Source organism: Ostrinia furnacalis, unplaced genomic scaffold (assembly GCF_004193835.3).
Source record: "Ostrinia furnacalis isolate ACB-3 unplaced genomic scaffold, ASM419383v2 OfSCF0143, whole genome shotgun sequence".
Lineage (NCBI taxonomy): Eukaryota > Metazoa > Arthropoda > Insecta > Lepidoptera > Crambidae > Ostrinia > Ostrinia furnacalis.
Window position 1 is genome coordinate 119,141 of NW_021130382.1, and position 13,764 is coordinate 132,904.

Below are 13,764 nucleotides of genomic sequence, written 5' to 3' on the forward strand. Positions count from 1 at the left end.
GCAGATAGTATCCAATCCTTTTGTTATTAACGCTCTATATTTTTTGAAATAAATTAAGTAGTGAATATTACTATGCTTAGTCAGGTAATAACAGTATACACTCAGCATTATGTTGTACTTTTTCGTAACGTAACGAAATTCGTAAAAAACGTAACGAAATATTAGACAAAATGAGATCAGAAACAAGTATTTTTTTGATAAAATTTGTTACAGCAAATATAAAAGCTTACTAAATGTTCGTACCACACGTATTACAAAAAATGGTTAAATGAAGACTTACCGTTCTATATAAAATCGCTGATTTTACTGCCTGTTACGAAAAAGTAATCCCACAAAACACACACGTTTTCACTAATTTTCGCGATAGATGTTATGGCGGAGACGTCAGGCCAACAGCCATTCAGAGTGCAGCTATTGTTGTCCGTGTAAAATAAATACGGAATTGTTCAGAAACCATGGGAAAGTAGAAATAAATCGTAACTAAAGAGTAAATAACGAAATAGTAAATGAGAGCGACTCATTTTGTTTTTTTGCTTTAAATTGCCAATTCATTATGACACCCCATAGAAAATCAATTTGATACAGAAACTGCGATTACTGTAGAACGATAATACAAAGAAATTTACAATAATTTAGTTACGTATCGCATTTTATGAAACAAAAATACATGAAAAAGCTAGGGTGGCAAACAGGTTTTTGTATGAAAGGTAAAAAAGGACTATTTTTAAAATATCTAAATATTTGGTAATAAGTAGGATTATAGCTATAATTCTTCGTTATCTTAAAGATTAATAGTCATCCTTCAAAATTGTGTGTGTGTTTTTTTTTTGTGATGATTTATAAATATAAAACTTTTGAACTGTTTCAAAGCACACTTTTTTTTTTCAAAATGTACATTTTTTTTGAGAAATACTCAGATAATAATCCCAAAGGAGTAAATTAAGTTACTAAGCTACGAACCAAACTAATAAGGCAGAAATCAACAAAGGAATGTGCCACGACGTGTTGCTTCAATATATTAAGCTCTGTAACTTCTCGGAAGCAAATATTCTACTCGGATATGTGTAACTTCGACTCATCGAACAAGAGTTTACAGGCGGATTTAGTTAGACGTCTCGGTGACACGAATAATCAAATCGAGGCATATTCAGAATGTTGAGATATCGAGAATTCGTGATACAGTAATATTTGCCGACGCACTGCGCCAACTAGACCGAGAATTTTGACACAATTTGTCGGCGAAGTTTATTATATTAGAGTAGAAGATCTACGACGCTATAAAACAAGGCGAGATGAGTGATGGATACAATTTAAGTGGCGACGATGTTTAAGAGGGTAATAAAAAGTTCGTCTACTCTTTTTTCTTGGCTTACCTTTTAAGTGCGTACTGAATTTTCAGTTCATAACTGAAAAGTCAGGTACAATTTCATGTTTATTTCTGCGATCGACTTGTTTATTTATCATTGACTCTACTCCCGCAACTCTTGAAACGGCATTAACATTTTACTTTAAAACTAAGTGGCTTATATTATGTGGATTCGTTTTTTACAGAATATTAACGAAGCTACACCTTTTGACCTACTTATAAATAATAAATAAATATCCTTGGACATTTTACACTGCGCTTCTAGTCCCAAACTAAGCAAAGCTTGTAACTATGGGTACTAGACAACGGATATATACATACTTAAATACTTTTTTTTGTAAATACATACATATTATACACCCAGACCCGTCACAGAAATTAAAATTCATCATTTAAATTTCGCTGACATAGCCCGACGTATTAGCAAGCTAAAGTGGCAATGGGCAGGGCACATAGTACGCAGAACTGACGGCCGATGGGGCAGAAAGGTTCTGGAATGGAGGCCGCGTACCGGAAAACGCAGCGTGGGACGTCCACCTACAAGGGGGACCGACGACATCGTAAAGGTAGCAGGGAAGCGCTGGACGCAGGCCGCTACCAATCGATCAACATGGAAAGCATTGGGGGAGGCCTATGTTCAGCAGTGGACGTCCTGTGGCTGAAATGATGATGATGATGATGATTTAAATTTCTGCCCGGCCGGGAATCGAACCCGGGACCTCTCGGCATAGTAGTTCATTCTGAACCACTACACCAAGCGGCCGACTGCCGACAAATAATATCATTATCACTAAAATCAAATCTACCAGAATTACACATAGATTGAAAATAAGCTATAAAATAATGCAATTAAAAATCTACTCGCAATGACTCTGTAACTATTGAATCTATACACTTTTATACAAAGTTATAAATTATGTATGCCGCAGAATTCTATTCGAAAATACGGCAAATTTTAGTGGGTTCTATCGGATATTGAGACGCCCGCGTGCAGATCAGGCGCCTCTGGGGTTTCCGAAGGCTTCTTTAGCCTTTGTGTTCCAGAGAAACCTGCACTAGCGCGTTTTGCATAAGATATTCCAAAAATAAAGGTAATGGATTCCATTTTATGTGAATGAACCTCGTTTTGGCAACGTAGACGTCTTTATGTTCGCCTTTTGTATTGATTTTCAGAAGTTCTCCAAATAAAATGGCCATAGCATTAAACCACAATTTTTCATCGTCTCTAAATGTTAGCTTACTGCAAGTTGTTTTTACGATAATGACATCATATCAAATTATGTTTATGGCTACCAAAATGTAGAGTCGGATAGACTCGGATGTGATGGCAACTGTACTCGTATATTTACGAAAAAAAAAGAAAAACAGTGTGTCAGTTTTACGCGTATGAAGCTGCAGGTACATAATTAGGTATTTACTAGATATTTTCCTGTACTTAATATTATAGAAGAAAAACATGTAAAGCTATAAGCGTATTAATGACATTGAAATGGAAATACCCACAAAAGTTCGGGACTCTTCGCGGTCGAGCAGACACGTCCTCATTCCGTATTTGCAAGTTCATGTTTAATTCACCGATGTACGGCCGGCAGGCAAACGCAAAAATAGCCTTTAGAGCTGCCATACACGGGCGACTTGAGGCTGTCGCAAAGAAATGGTTAACAGCACCAAGTTGGACTTCGTTCGTTTCATCCAAATGACGTCCACTGCTAGATAAAGGCCTCCCCCAAGGATTCAACAACGACCGGTCCTGCGCTGCCCGCATCCCACTAATAGGCTAGTTGCCTAAAAAAATTTTTTTAGTCCGTAATGTTTAATATCAAAAAATATTGGACACATATATTTTTATTTGTCAATCTAACAAATAATTACATAGTTATGGTGCGTTGAAGTTGCGCACGACACAACGTGCGGCATTTTTAAGCAAGCGTTGACGTCACGGGCCTCTTCTTATGAACTTTGGGGCGCTTTATCTCTTTAAATTTTCATTAGTTTGAAAAAGTGAAAAATACGTGTAGAGTATTTTTTGATAAGTTAACTGACGGACTAATTAAAACTCTTGCTTTTTGACCCAGGCAACATCCCCATTGCACTTACACAGTCATCAATTGTCTAGCCTATATCTTGTGTGGAGACTTTGGAAACATAAACGTGATATTACTTAATTAAATTAATCGAATATCTAATTCTGCTACTTATACTGATCTTGTTGCAACAAAGAAAAACTTACGTGCTTTTAAGCGATTTAAAAAAAAAATATAAGTATCAATTTTCAAGCATTGCTTCAAAACTTGGTGGTCTGCTCAAAGAGAGAAATATAAAATCTACTTATCTAATAATAACACGTTATCTAACCAAAGAAGCTCTTTTATCTGTCCTAATTCCCAAAATCTAGTTTTTCGTACGTCTCAGACCTTATTAACCAAAGATGGGTACAGACGACAACTTTTTCATTCTAAAAATAACTTGAACTTATTTACAGTGGGCGGCTATATTTGTGTAGGATTATTGGCTAGCGCGTGTTTTCTTTGGTTATTTACCTACTCATTTCAGGGGTATAATACCCGAACAATTTCCTAAGTAAGCAGTAGGTACCTACCTACGTAGGGCAGCTATTTGCTTTGAAATTATCAGCTTTTTGCCAGATCTTCCTAGTAAGAATTTTATTTATCCTTGATAAATAACTAGCATACCTACAGCACAACCACACATTACCCAAAATCAAGAAAAACAAAAGTAATGAATAATGCATTTAATTAATTGGATTAATTCAAAAATATATGAATTCACATCTGCCTCCGCAGTCTCATGTTAATTACCTAAATCCCCATCAGAATTTCATGTATGAAGTTTTGAAATATTCATTGCCGTAGCTTTGTGCGATGGATAAGTTTTGCAAAGTTTGTGTGCAGATAGTGTGTGCTGAGATGTATGTAGATTATTCGCTTCGCTATCACTAACGAAGAGCCAAATACGTAGTTGAGTTATTTTACATACAGGCAGATTTAAGATGCACTGAAAACCTTATGGTCGGGTCACCTCGAGTCTATGTAATATATTATGTTATTTATGTTACACTCTCGGGACAACGTCATTATTATACTGATGCTAGTAGACTGTCCGGTATTTTGACCAAGCGCTCCGACTATTTGCCTTTAATAATGCCTAACGGATCCTTATTCCTAATAGATAGTTAACCTACGAGTTTAAATTGTAATTATTCTGAATCTTGGCAAAACTAATTATACTGTTATATTAACAATCATTGTTGTCTCACCAACACTATCGCAAAAAAATGAATGAATGTTAAGGTTCTTGTTAGCTTTTAAGAAATTCAAACGATAAGACCAAACTTTTTGTTAACCTTAGCTAGACCTAGAGCTGAACGCTTCATTTTTGTACTTAATATCGACTGATTGCCTCCAACATTATGCTATACTACTCTGTAATGTACCGACCCCTTGCTGGTTGTGTTTTCAAGGAAATGCACGGATCAGCAAGCACCAAAGCCATGTCCACGGGACTATTCCCACCGCTGCAACTCCTGTGTAGCCAGGATCTACAGCTTGACCGCCAGAGTCCCTTGTCCCGGGGGAAAGTTAAACTGTCATTGGACCCGCAACGAAATTAATCAGAAGAACATAGCAGTTCGAAGTAAGTGTTCTCGTGTCCTTACGGCATTCTTGCCAGTCAGTTCAAGCTCGAAACATTTTGACAGACAAACGTACTGGGAATCCCCGCTATTATACAATTGAGTCAAACCCCTGTGGATTAAGGGAAGCTGGTTCACTCGGTACACACTGCTTGTATATGCATTTGGGTTACAGCCGGATTTAGTAAGGTTTTGAACACGTTAACTCCCGTAAGCCTTAGTCGAACAATATGTACACAACTTTAAGTAGGCATTATACTGACGACTACGAGATGAAAATTCGTATCGAATTTTACAGCTTTACATTGTATTAAAGCTTCTTATTGTTTAGCAGCTAAAGTACGATTATAACATGATAAATATTTTTAATTTACAGTATATTTTTTATTATCTTTTAGCAAAAAACGAGCAAATAACCGTCATCAAATTTCTCCGCTTCGCTAAATTTGCATTGTCACAAAAAAGGATCGTTCACGATTCAATGCTAATGTGCCTTGGCACAAAACTACTCCATTAAGCACGAATATCACCAGCCATGACTGTATAAGTGCCTTAAATCATTATTTGCGTCGTCAGCATTCACCCAAAAGAAACGAGCACGGAATTTCCTGTACTCCAAAAGCCATTGAAAACTGTAATCTCTGCTATTTTCGAATAAGGGCCGGGTTCGCCTTTTCAGTCCGTCATGAACTCCTAGGGTTCGTTAGTAAACTGGTTGGAAATAAAAAAATAAGAAAACTTCTTTGTTGTATGCCAGTCGACGCGATGCAACTTTAGAAATTCGAATATAGAAGGTGCCTATAACTTTGCACTCATGCTGACGCATGATTTTTCTTAATCAGACTTAATTTTTGTTACAAAATCGAACTTATTATACCAGCATAAAGTATTTCGTTTGAAGTGTCGTCGTCTGTACTCCGCCACACACATAAAAAAGACCATCTGAAACTGCTGATCCGATTGGAAAAATCTTACACTTTTTTGAGGCCGACAAAGATCCTTTTCCAGGGAACGTATTTTATTCCCTTCATTCAACAGAGTTGCGTATGCATAAGATTGTGTACAACTTTTAAAACTTGAGATATTCATATCTGAAATCCACGCCGGCAGTGAGGAAGCTATTAATTAAAAAAAAGCTCCTAATTTTTTTGATTACACACTAATTAAAAATGTAAAGAGGGAGAGCTGGCAACCCTAGTGAGCCAGATCCTACAGACAAAGTGGCATATTTATGGGGATTTATTTCATAAAAATGCCTATTGGCCTTCATTGGTTTCTTATTGTCTTCGTTCTTTTGCGACATTCCTTTTGATCGTTTTTGTTTCATTAGCGGAACCTGTCGCGCAAAAACATCGGTAAAAGCGTTTTTCTGGGTTAGAGAAATATCCTCATTAGGCCTTCGTTAGGAATCGTACTTCCCCGGCGTCGTTAGCTTCAAATGTTTTCATTCGAGCGAGGTCCGGTGGAACTCTGCGAAGACTTAATTAAGCTTATGTAGCAACCTTTAGGTTGCTGAATTATCGCTTTGTTTAGCGTTTATTTAACAAAGACAAAGAAAAACAGTTTTGTTGTTTTAACATTGCGAATTATTTTGTAGTTGAACGAGAAACCGAATATTTATAATCAACAATTCACAGTCGAACGAACTCATTGGAATATTCGCAATCAGCCCGTGTAAATTTTAATTCAAATTTTGTTTGCTTAGCCTACGTAAAAATTCAATCATTCCTGATTTTCTTTAAATGTATTCATCTTAGCTCCGAAAAAAAGTAACGTTTGGAATAAGGTTTGTAATAAAGAGGGTCTCTGTCTTCGGGTTTTATTATGAGTCTTTTTTTTGTTTACTCTAAAAGCCTTTTGTTTTATTTGGTAAGCGAATTGAGCACTCACGCTCCACTGTGTCGGCTATTAAACAACGGACGGCGCGTTTTTCCGGATTTTCGTGTACTTTTGTGCTTTGTATGTAAGCGTTTGCAGGCTTACCTTTCGGCCACGTAAATTTCTACGCAGCAATATTACTTTTATTTTTTTATCAAATCCGCTTTATTCACCCTTAGTTTTGACTATTCAACACGTATTTACTACGCTATCAGTTACAGCTTCAGTGTCTGAAATGTGTCACATAATGAAAAATTTAAAATCAATTTCGTCCAATGCGATAAGTACCTCACATTAATCTTACTATGTCGATTGTTAAAAAACATGAAAACTACGAGTACATGTTAAAAGACTTTTGCTTAGGTGGACATGCCATGTTCTATTCATAGGAAGTCTAATTGCCCTGTACGACCCCATTATTGGAGCTCCCCTTTGCAGGCAACCTAATTTATGCAGCGTGCAATCTTCTAAGGAAGTAGTGTACCTACCTATAGAACTATGTATAGCAAGCTAAAGTGCACTTGCACTTAAACCAGACCTAAATTTAGACGTGCACGCAAAAAAACGTCATGTTTACCATGCTGACCTTCAGCATGGAGAAAATGACTCACTTATCAACATCGAGAACATGTTTATTTGCTTTATGTTTTGCTACTCTTGGAAAAAATGTGAATACTTTTTTCATGTGACCATCCAACAGAATGAGATGTCATATTAAATTTCACTTTACGACAAATGTAGGTAATAACGTAAAAAGTAAACCTGAAGAAATGTTTTTCTCATTCAGAATGAGATCTGACCAACAAAATGTGTTAACGGTGACATTAAAATATACCTACAGATAAACCCCCTTACTAATAAAACTTACACGCTCGTTGAACAGCGTTTTAAAGTGACTTTTAGTATGGAAATGTCATTTTAAAACAGTGTTCAACAACTGTGTAACTTTTTATTAGTAAGGGGGAAAGAATTTGAATTAGTTTTTCCGGGGGACGACGGTCGTGATATTAATAATTATGGGTTGGGTTATAATTATGTGTTAATTTAAATTCAAAGCTCTACAATGTTGATAAAATTGTAAAATAATTGGTGACTGTATTAAATCATTAAATAAAATCCAATGACAATACTCAATGAAAATTCTAACACAATAGTGCTCTGAACATTTCTATACCATGAATCTCATTGTTAGATTTCTGGTACACTGCATATTTCTTAAATTAGAAACATCAAAGCCCTTGTAAATTCCTTAAGATGTTTGCACAGAGACGTTATTATTTGTCTCTGTGTCCAAGTTTCTTGTAGGGTTTAAAGATTAGAGCCCCTATGTTATTTATGAACAGACAGATGATTTCCCAATAGTAGTTCCCGGATCGAGTATTCTTCGACAATATTGAGTTAAAACCTCGTTACTTAAAACTAGCTTTTTTGTCGTATTTCATGTGGATGTAGGTGTGTGTGTGTACCAACGATGGTTTGCGGTAAATCTGTAGCATTCAATGAAGTTGTAGAGTTACATCTGTATTAAAGGATATGGTTAAGCAGTTGCCACAAAGGCGTTACACGTGTCATAATTTTTTTCCTCGAGCAGGCGTGACCTGACCGTATCAAATGCTTATAACATGCGAGAAGCGAAATCAACTAGCTAGAAGGCTAGAAGGACCCTAAACTTACATCCCAGACAGCGCCTGTGACTCAACACGAGTCGCAGGTAAACAGGTTTTGCCAATCTACTTCAAAAACAAAAATATTTACTTTAGCAGACATGTAAAAAAGCCCTTCAAAGATTTTAAGGCCATAAATAGGGCATTATTTGTAAAAAAAAAATAAGGCTTGTTTTTCCTTTCCATGACATCAGTAACAAGTTGTTGTGGCAGCGCCAGCGCGGCTACGACGATATGTCGTCTTGGTATAATATTCCGTGAGAACAAAACAAATTGATCAGGAAAGCAATAAATACCAGGCTCAAGGGCTAGGGTTATTACTTTACGGATAACGTCGTAATAGGAAACGAGTATATTTTCCATGAAAAAATAAATATTATTTGGGAAACAATTAATTTTAGTAGATCGTAGCGTAGGGAAGTTCGAATATTTTTATTTTATCAAAGGTGCTCGAAAAAGCTAAATTAACATTTATAAATGAAAACAATAAAATGTTTCTACGAAAACAAACAATTCTATAATAAATAATAAAAGGTTTTCAATTTCGTGCAAATTTTAAAATTGCCAAGAACATAGAAATTCTACAAGCAACCAATTAACTGAAATGGGAAAGAAAACTGTAATCTGTATTCGAAGAAACAAAGACTGAATTAACATTAACAAGCAAAACCTCTTGAGGAGTGTCACATTTCCATTTTCCTGAAGCTGAAGTAACGAACAAATACATAATATCTATTTCGAGAGCCGTTGTCATCAAACACGCGCGTCCTTCGCCCTCGTAATTACAAACACACTTATCATTAAGAGCCATTTTACATTTTCGTGCAAATTTCTAAGATTTTGGAAGCATGAATTACTATCTTAAGCAACACCCAGATATTATTGAATAACTGCGAAAGATAGGTCAATCCTTAGTGTTGACCATTAATGAAACGGATTTACTAAAACTCTTTTGCTTAATTCTCAGTGCCCCATCTCCCACAACCATTTTACGGAAAAATTGCCGCAGACTCAATTTCAAAGTCCTGTATCTATTATTTATGCTCATATAATAAGCTTAAAAATATATAGTAATCATCGGACATATATTCTTGTTGTCCATTAATGAAATGGATTCTTGAATTTCACTACCATTATTGAGTAAAATTTAAAAATAATTTGGCAAATTTGAAGATTAACGTCACATTTTGATCGTGGTTTTTGGTTTAAAAACACAGCAATAACTGCAATAAAAGTATCCCAAAATAAAGAATATGCATTGTAGAATAGATTTCTACAGTTATTGTTTAAATATTAGTAACCACTTTGTCAAAATATTGATGTGAATATCAGTATAAATTACAATACGCAAGCCGACATCGATTAGTATGGCGCGAGCGCCCGTCAAGGCAGGACCTGTGTCACTTTTCCCGCCATGACGTTTACGTGCGTTCGTGTCGTGAAACGGTGATTTATACGGCGACCAAATACATTTGATACTATGCCGAGAGGTCCCTGTTTCAAGTCGGCCGTTTGGTGTAGTGGTTCGAAACGGACTAATATGCCGAGAGGTCCCGGGTTCGATTCCCGGCCGAGCAGAAACTGAAAGGATGCCTATTTAGATTTATACACACATAAATGATCTCATATTAATCACATTTACCAAATCATGAGGTAATTATTCACAATAACCGGCGATTATTCATAATTTTCACATTTATCATATTTACCGTAACATTTATATTTAATGCATAATTAATTTATTAACTTCTAAAATATATTTTATATCCTATTAATACACTGGTCATCATAAAAATCGACCCACCCGCGACAAGCACTTTCAAACGTATGCATCCCCACTTCCCACCAATATTACTATACTATATTACTATTAAAAGCCTAGTTCTAAACTTCATTTCATTAAAGGAAATGATTTAACCCCAAAAATGTGTCTGTAGAAGAATCCAGAGTCACTTCTTCAAAAAATAGGTAGTTACGCTTGAGCCAACTTTTATGGCTATAAAACTGTTAAGTTAGGATTAATCGCTATCCATCTGCTAAAAAGGACACGTGAGATCATTATTTGGTTTTATAACCATAAAAATTGGTCTAATTGATCCCAGAGGTGAGCCCAAAGTGAGGTCTTTTTTCAAGTTTTTCAAGTCACATTTATTGTATATGTTAATCGTTTATTAGGAAATTAAATGTGTTTTTCTTTAAGGATATTTATTGGGCTTTCAAATAACACCAATATTGTTGGGGAACCATGATTGTGTCAGTAGAAACGAGTTTTCCTGTAAAACGTAGGTGGGCCGATTTTTGTGATGACCAGTGTAGATGAAGTGCTTCGTATTTTAATAAAATTATTACCTGACTAGGTTAAAAAGGTGTAGAATGTTATTTTGGAGATAACTTGCTTCCATAGAGAGAGATGCTAAGTAATGCGCTGAGTTCGAAACTCAGTGTCGCATTAGAAATTCACACACACAAAGAAATCAAAATATGTGCTCATTATCCACTCTGGTATTAGTATTTAACGTTCGAATAATCTTTAGTACTATGCAAGCAATGTAAACTGTTTACATTATGACGTCGCTGCTGTCATCATTGCTTTCACAAGCAATATGTTCTGTTTTTGGGCATATTGTTGCGACACCGGCTCAAGGCTCAAGGGGGCGGCTCTTGTCACATCTCCCTTTAGTTTCTGTGATCTGTGCTTGCTTCGAAATTGATGTCAATTAAATATTCCTTAGAGCTTTTGATTTAAATTATTTTTTTATTTTGACACGTGTTTGAAAAATCAAGGTCAGATTGCAAGAAAACGTAACATTGCAACTCGCAATGTCTCAATATTGATGAGGAGATTCCATTGTAAAGTCTGTATTCGTTCCTAGGATTCCCCTAATACCATCAAATTAAAGAGAATTCAAGAGAGTGCAGTTTCCCATCTCATGCTTAGGGGCCACGGTTTAAAATAGCGTGGTTGCATAGAGCCTACAACGGGCAACCACGTGCGCTGCTCATACTAATTTTCGATACAAAAGCAAGTGTTGGCGCCCTCACGAGTTTTAGCGGAGTGCCATATGGTAGCGGGAGTAGACTTAAGGGAAATCTATGCTTCTCCGACGGCCAGTTGTATGTAGCATGCTCCAGAGTATGCGCACAATTCTGGTCAACGCTAGGGATGGGAAGTGTCGCTGTCGCTGGCGACAGGGTCTTCTTGTTCAGGGTTCATGGCGTAGGTAGGTCAGGCAAAATGAAATCCACTCGTAGAAATTAATAAACTCAGTGTATTCACGAGAATAATTACACACAGCACTAGAGTCGTATCGGAACTGAGTGAACCAACGGTTTTGCGATAGGAACGTCCGACCCGAGTGATAGTTGAACACAGACTGCCTAGTACTGCTGTGCTGTACTGTAAAGTTTCATCAAAATCTGTTCAGTAGTTTTTGCGTGAAAGAGTAACAAACATCCAGACATCCATTCAAACTTTCGTATTTATAATATTAGTAAGACTAGTAAGAAGTAAGATAGTTAGATGAAATATTTTAGTTATTTGTTTAATTATTATTATTATTATTTATTTCTTAGCTCTGTCTGTTATTGGATCTGGAGGAGTTGCAATGGCCACCTCCATTGCAACTCCGTAACAAACGGAGTTTGGGCTTGTGTGATTCGCCTTCGTCCCTAAATGATATCCAGGGTCCGATGATAGAGCTGTAAGAGAGCATTTTTTTTTCACTATGTGACTATCTTTATTTTGTACTTAATATATATTTTACATATTTTACCTATTCGTGTTTCATTATTATTAATCGAAATATAAAAATTTTTGAAAGATTACATAAACTGTATTAAAATTTTAAATTAATTTATCAAGTTTTAATACCTTATTCTACCTTAATATTAATAACTTATATCAAGTTTTAATACGGTCACGGCTCAAGATTTTTTTGTCCATTTCGGCGTTCTTTTTACTCTTTTTACGTTGCGTTGACAGTTTGTACCTAAATTCGCGCGGAACTTTTTTGTGAAATGGCTCTTAACACTTGGGCAATTGCGAAGTCCGGTCGGATGATCTTTCTATTTGACGCTGGTTGTACAATCACTATTATTTCTCTTGCCACAGTATGCAACCAATTTGCGCGTGGAGTGTTTGCGATGCTGGGCGCCGTCACACCCGAGTCTTTTGACACGCTACATTCATACACCAACACGTTTCAAATGCCTTTCGTCACTCCGTGGTTTCCAGAAAAGGTAAGTTCTTTATTCACCCCATAAAATGGGTTAAAATGTACAGCTTTTTTTATTTTTTAGGTTAAAACAATCTTCGTTCCAATAAAATTATTATAATTTAAATGTTATTAATTCATCGTTTCAGCCAAATGACGTCCACTGCTGGACAAAGGCCTCCCCCAAGGTTTTCCACAATGAACGATCCTGCGCTGCCCGCATTCAGGCTCTTCCCGCGACCTTCACCAGATCGTCGGTCCACCTAGTAGGAGGCCTGCCCACGCTACGTCTTCCAGCCCATGGTCGCCACTCGAGAACTTTCCTGCCCCAACGGCCATCGTCTCTACGAGCTATGTGCCCCGCCCACTGCCACTTGATTTTAGCAATTCTGCGAGCTATGTCGGTTACTTTGGTTCTCCTGCGGATCTCCTCATTTCTGATTCGATCACGCAGGGAAACTCCGAGCATAGCACGCTCCATCGCCCTGTGACCTTGAGCCTTCTTATGAGGCCCATAGTATTATAATGTTATTAATTAATAGCCCATTTTAAAATTGACATGATACCTTGTTTCTAATACATAATTGTTTTTTGATCACCTTGTAAACTAATTTTGATGACTGATTTCTTCACTTTTTGCCAAACGTACAGAAAATTGTCACGAAAAATATCGGGGCAACCCTTGAAAACTTAAGAGTTCCAAGCACTTGAACAGAGTAAACAATTTATCAAATGAGAAAAGAGTACATACGTGGCTAATCTTAACAAATCGCTTTGAAAGGACCACAGAAATTTAATCAAAGTCATGAGTGGCAGCTCAATCTCTTGGCAGTGAAGCTGTGAAGACCATTTATATCCATGAAGCGGGTCCCTCGTATACTAGTAGTGCCCAACTGCCCTTTTTATACGTCATCTTGTGTATCAGTAAGCGCGTGCGATGTATAGGTAGGTACCTATAGTAACAAGATAGAGTGCCTACTTCGTGTCAAC

At 36.6% G+C, this 13,764-nt stretch overlaps 1 protein-coding gene across 1 annotated transcript in view; it reads left to right on the forward strand.

Moving 5' to 3' along the window:
- The first annotated feature begins 11,820 nt into the window (after positions 1–11,820).
- Positions 11,821–13,764, forward strand: part of LOC114352704 (glutamate receptor 1) — a 33,763-nt gene continuing 31,819 nt past the window's right edge. The window contains exons 1-2 of the mRNA XM_028304383.1: positions 11,821–11,827; positions 12,672–12,799. Of these exons, the coding sequence (XP_028160184.1) occupies positions 12,704–12,799 (96 nt within the window). The 5' untranslated portion in view covers positions 11,821–11,827; positions 12,672–12,703. The remainder of the gene's footprint in view (positions 11,828–12,671; positions 12,800–13,764) is intronic.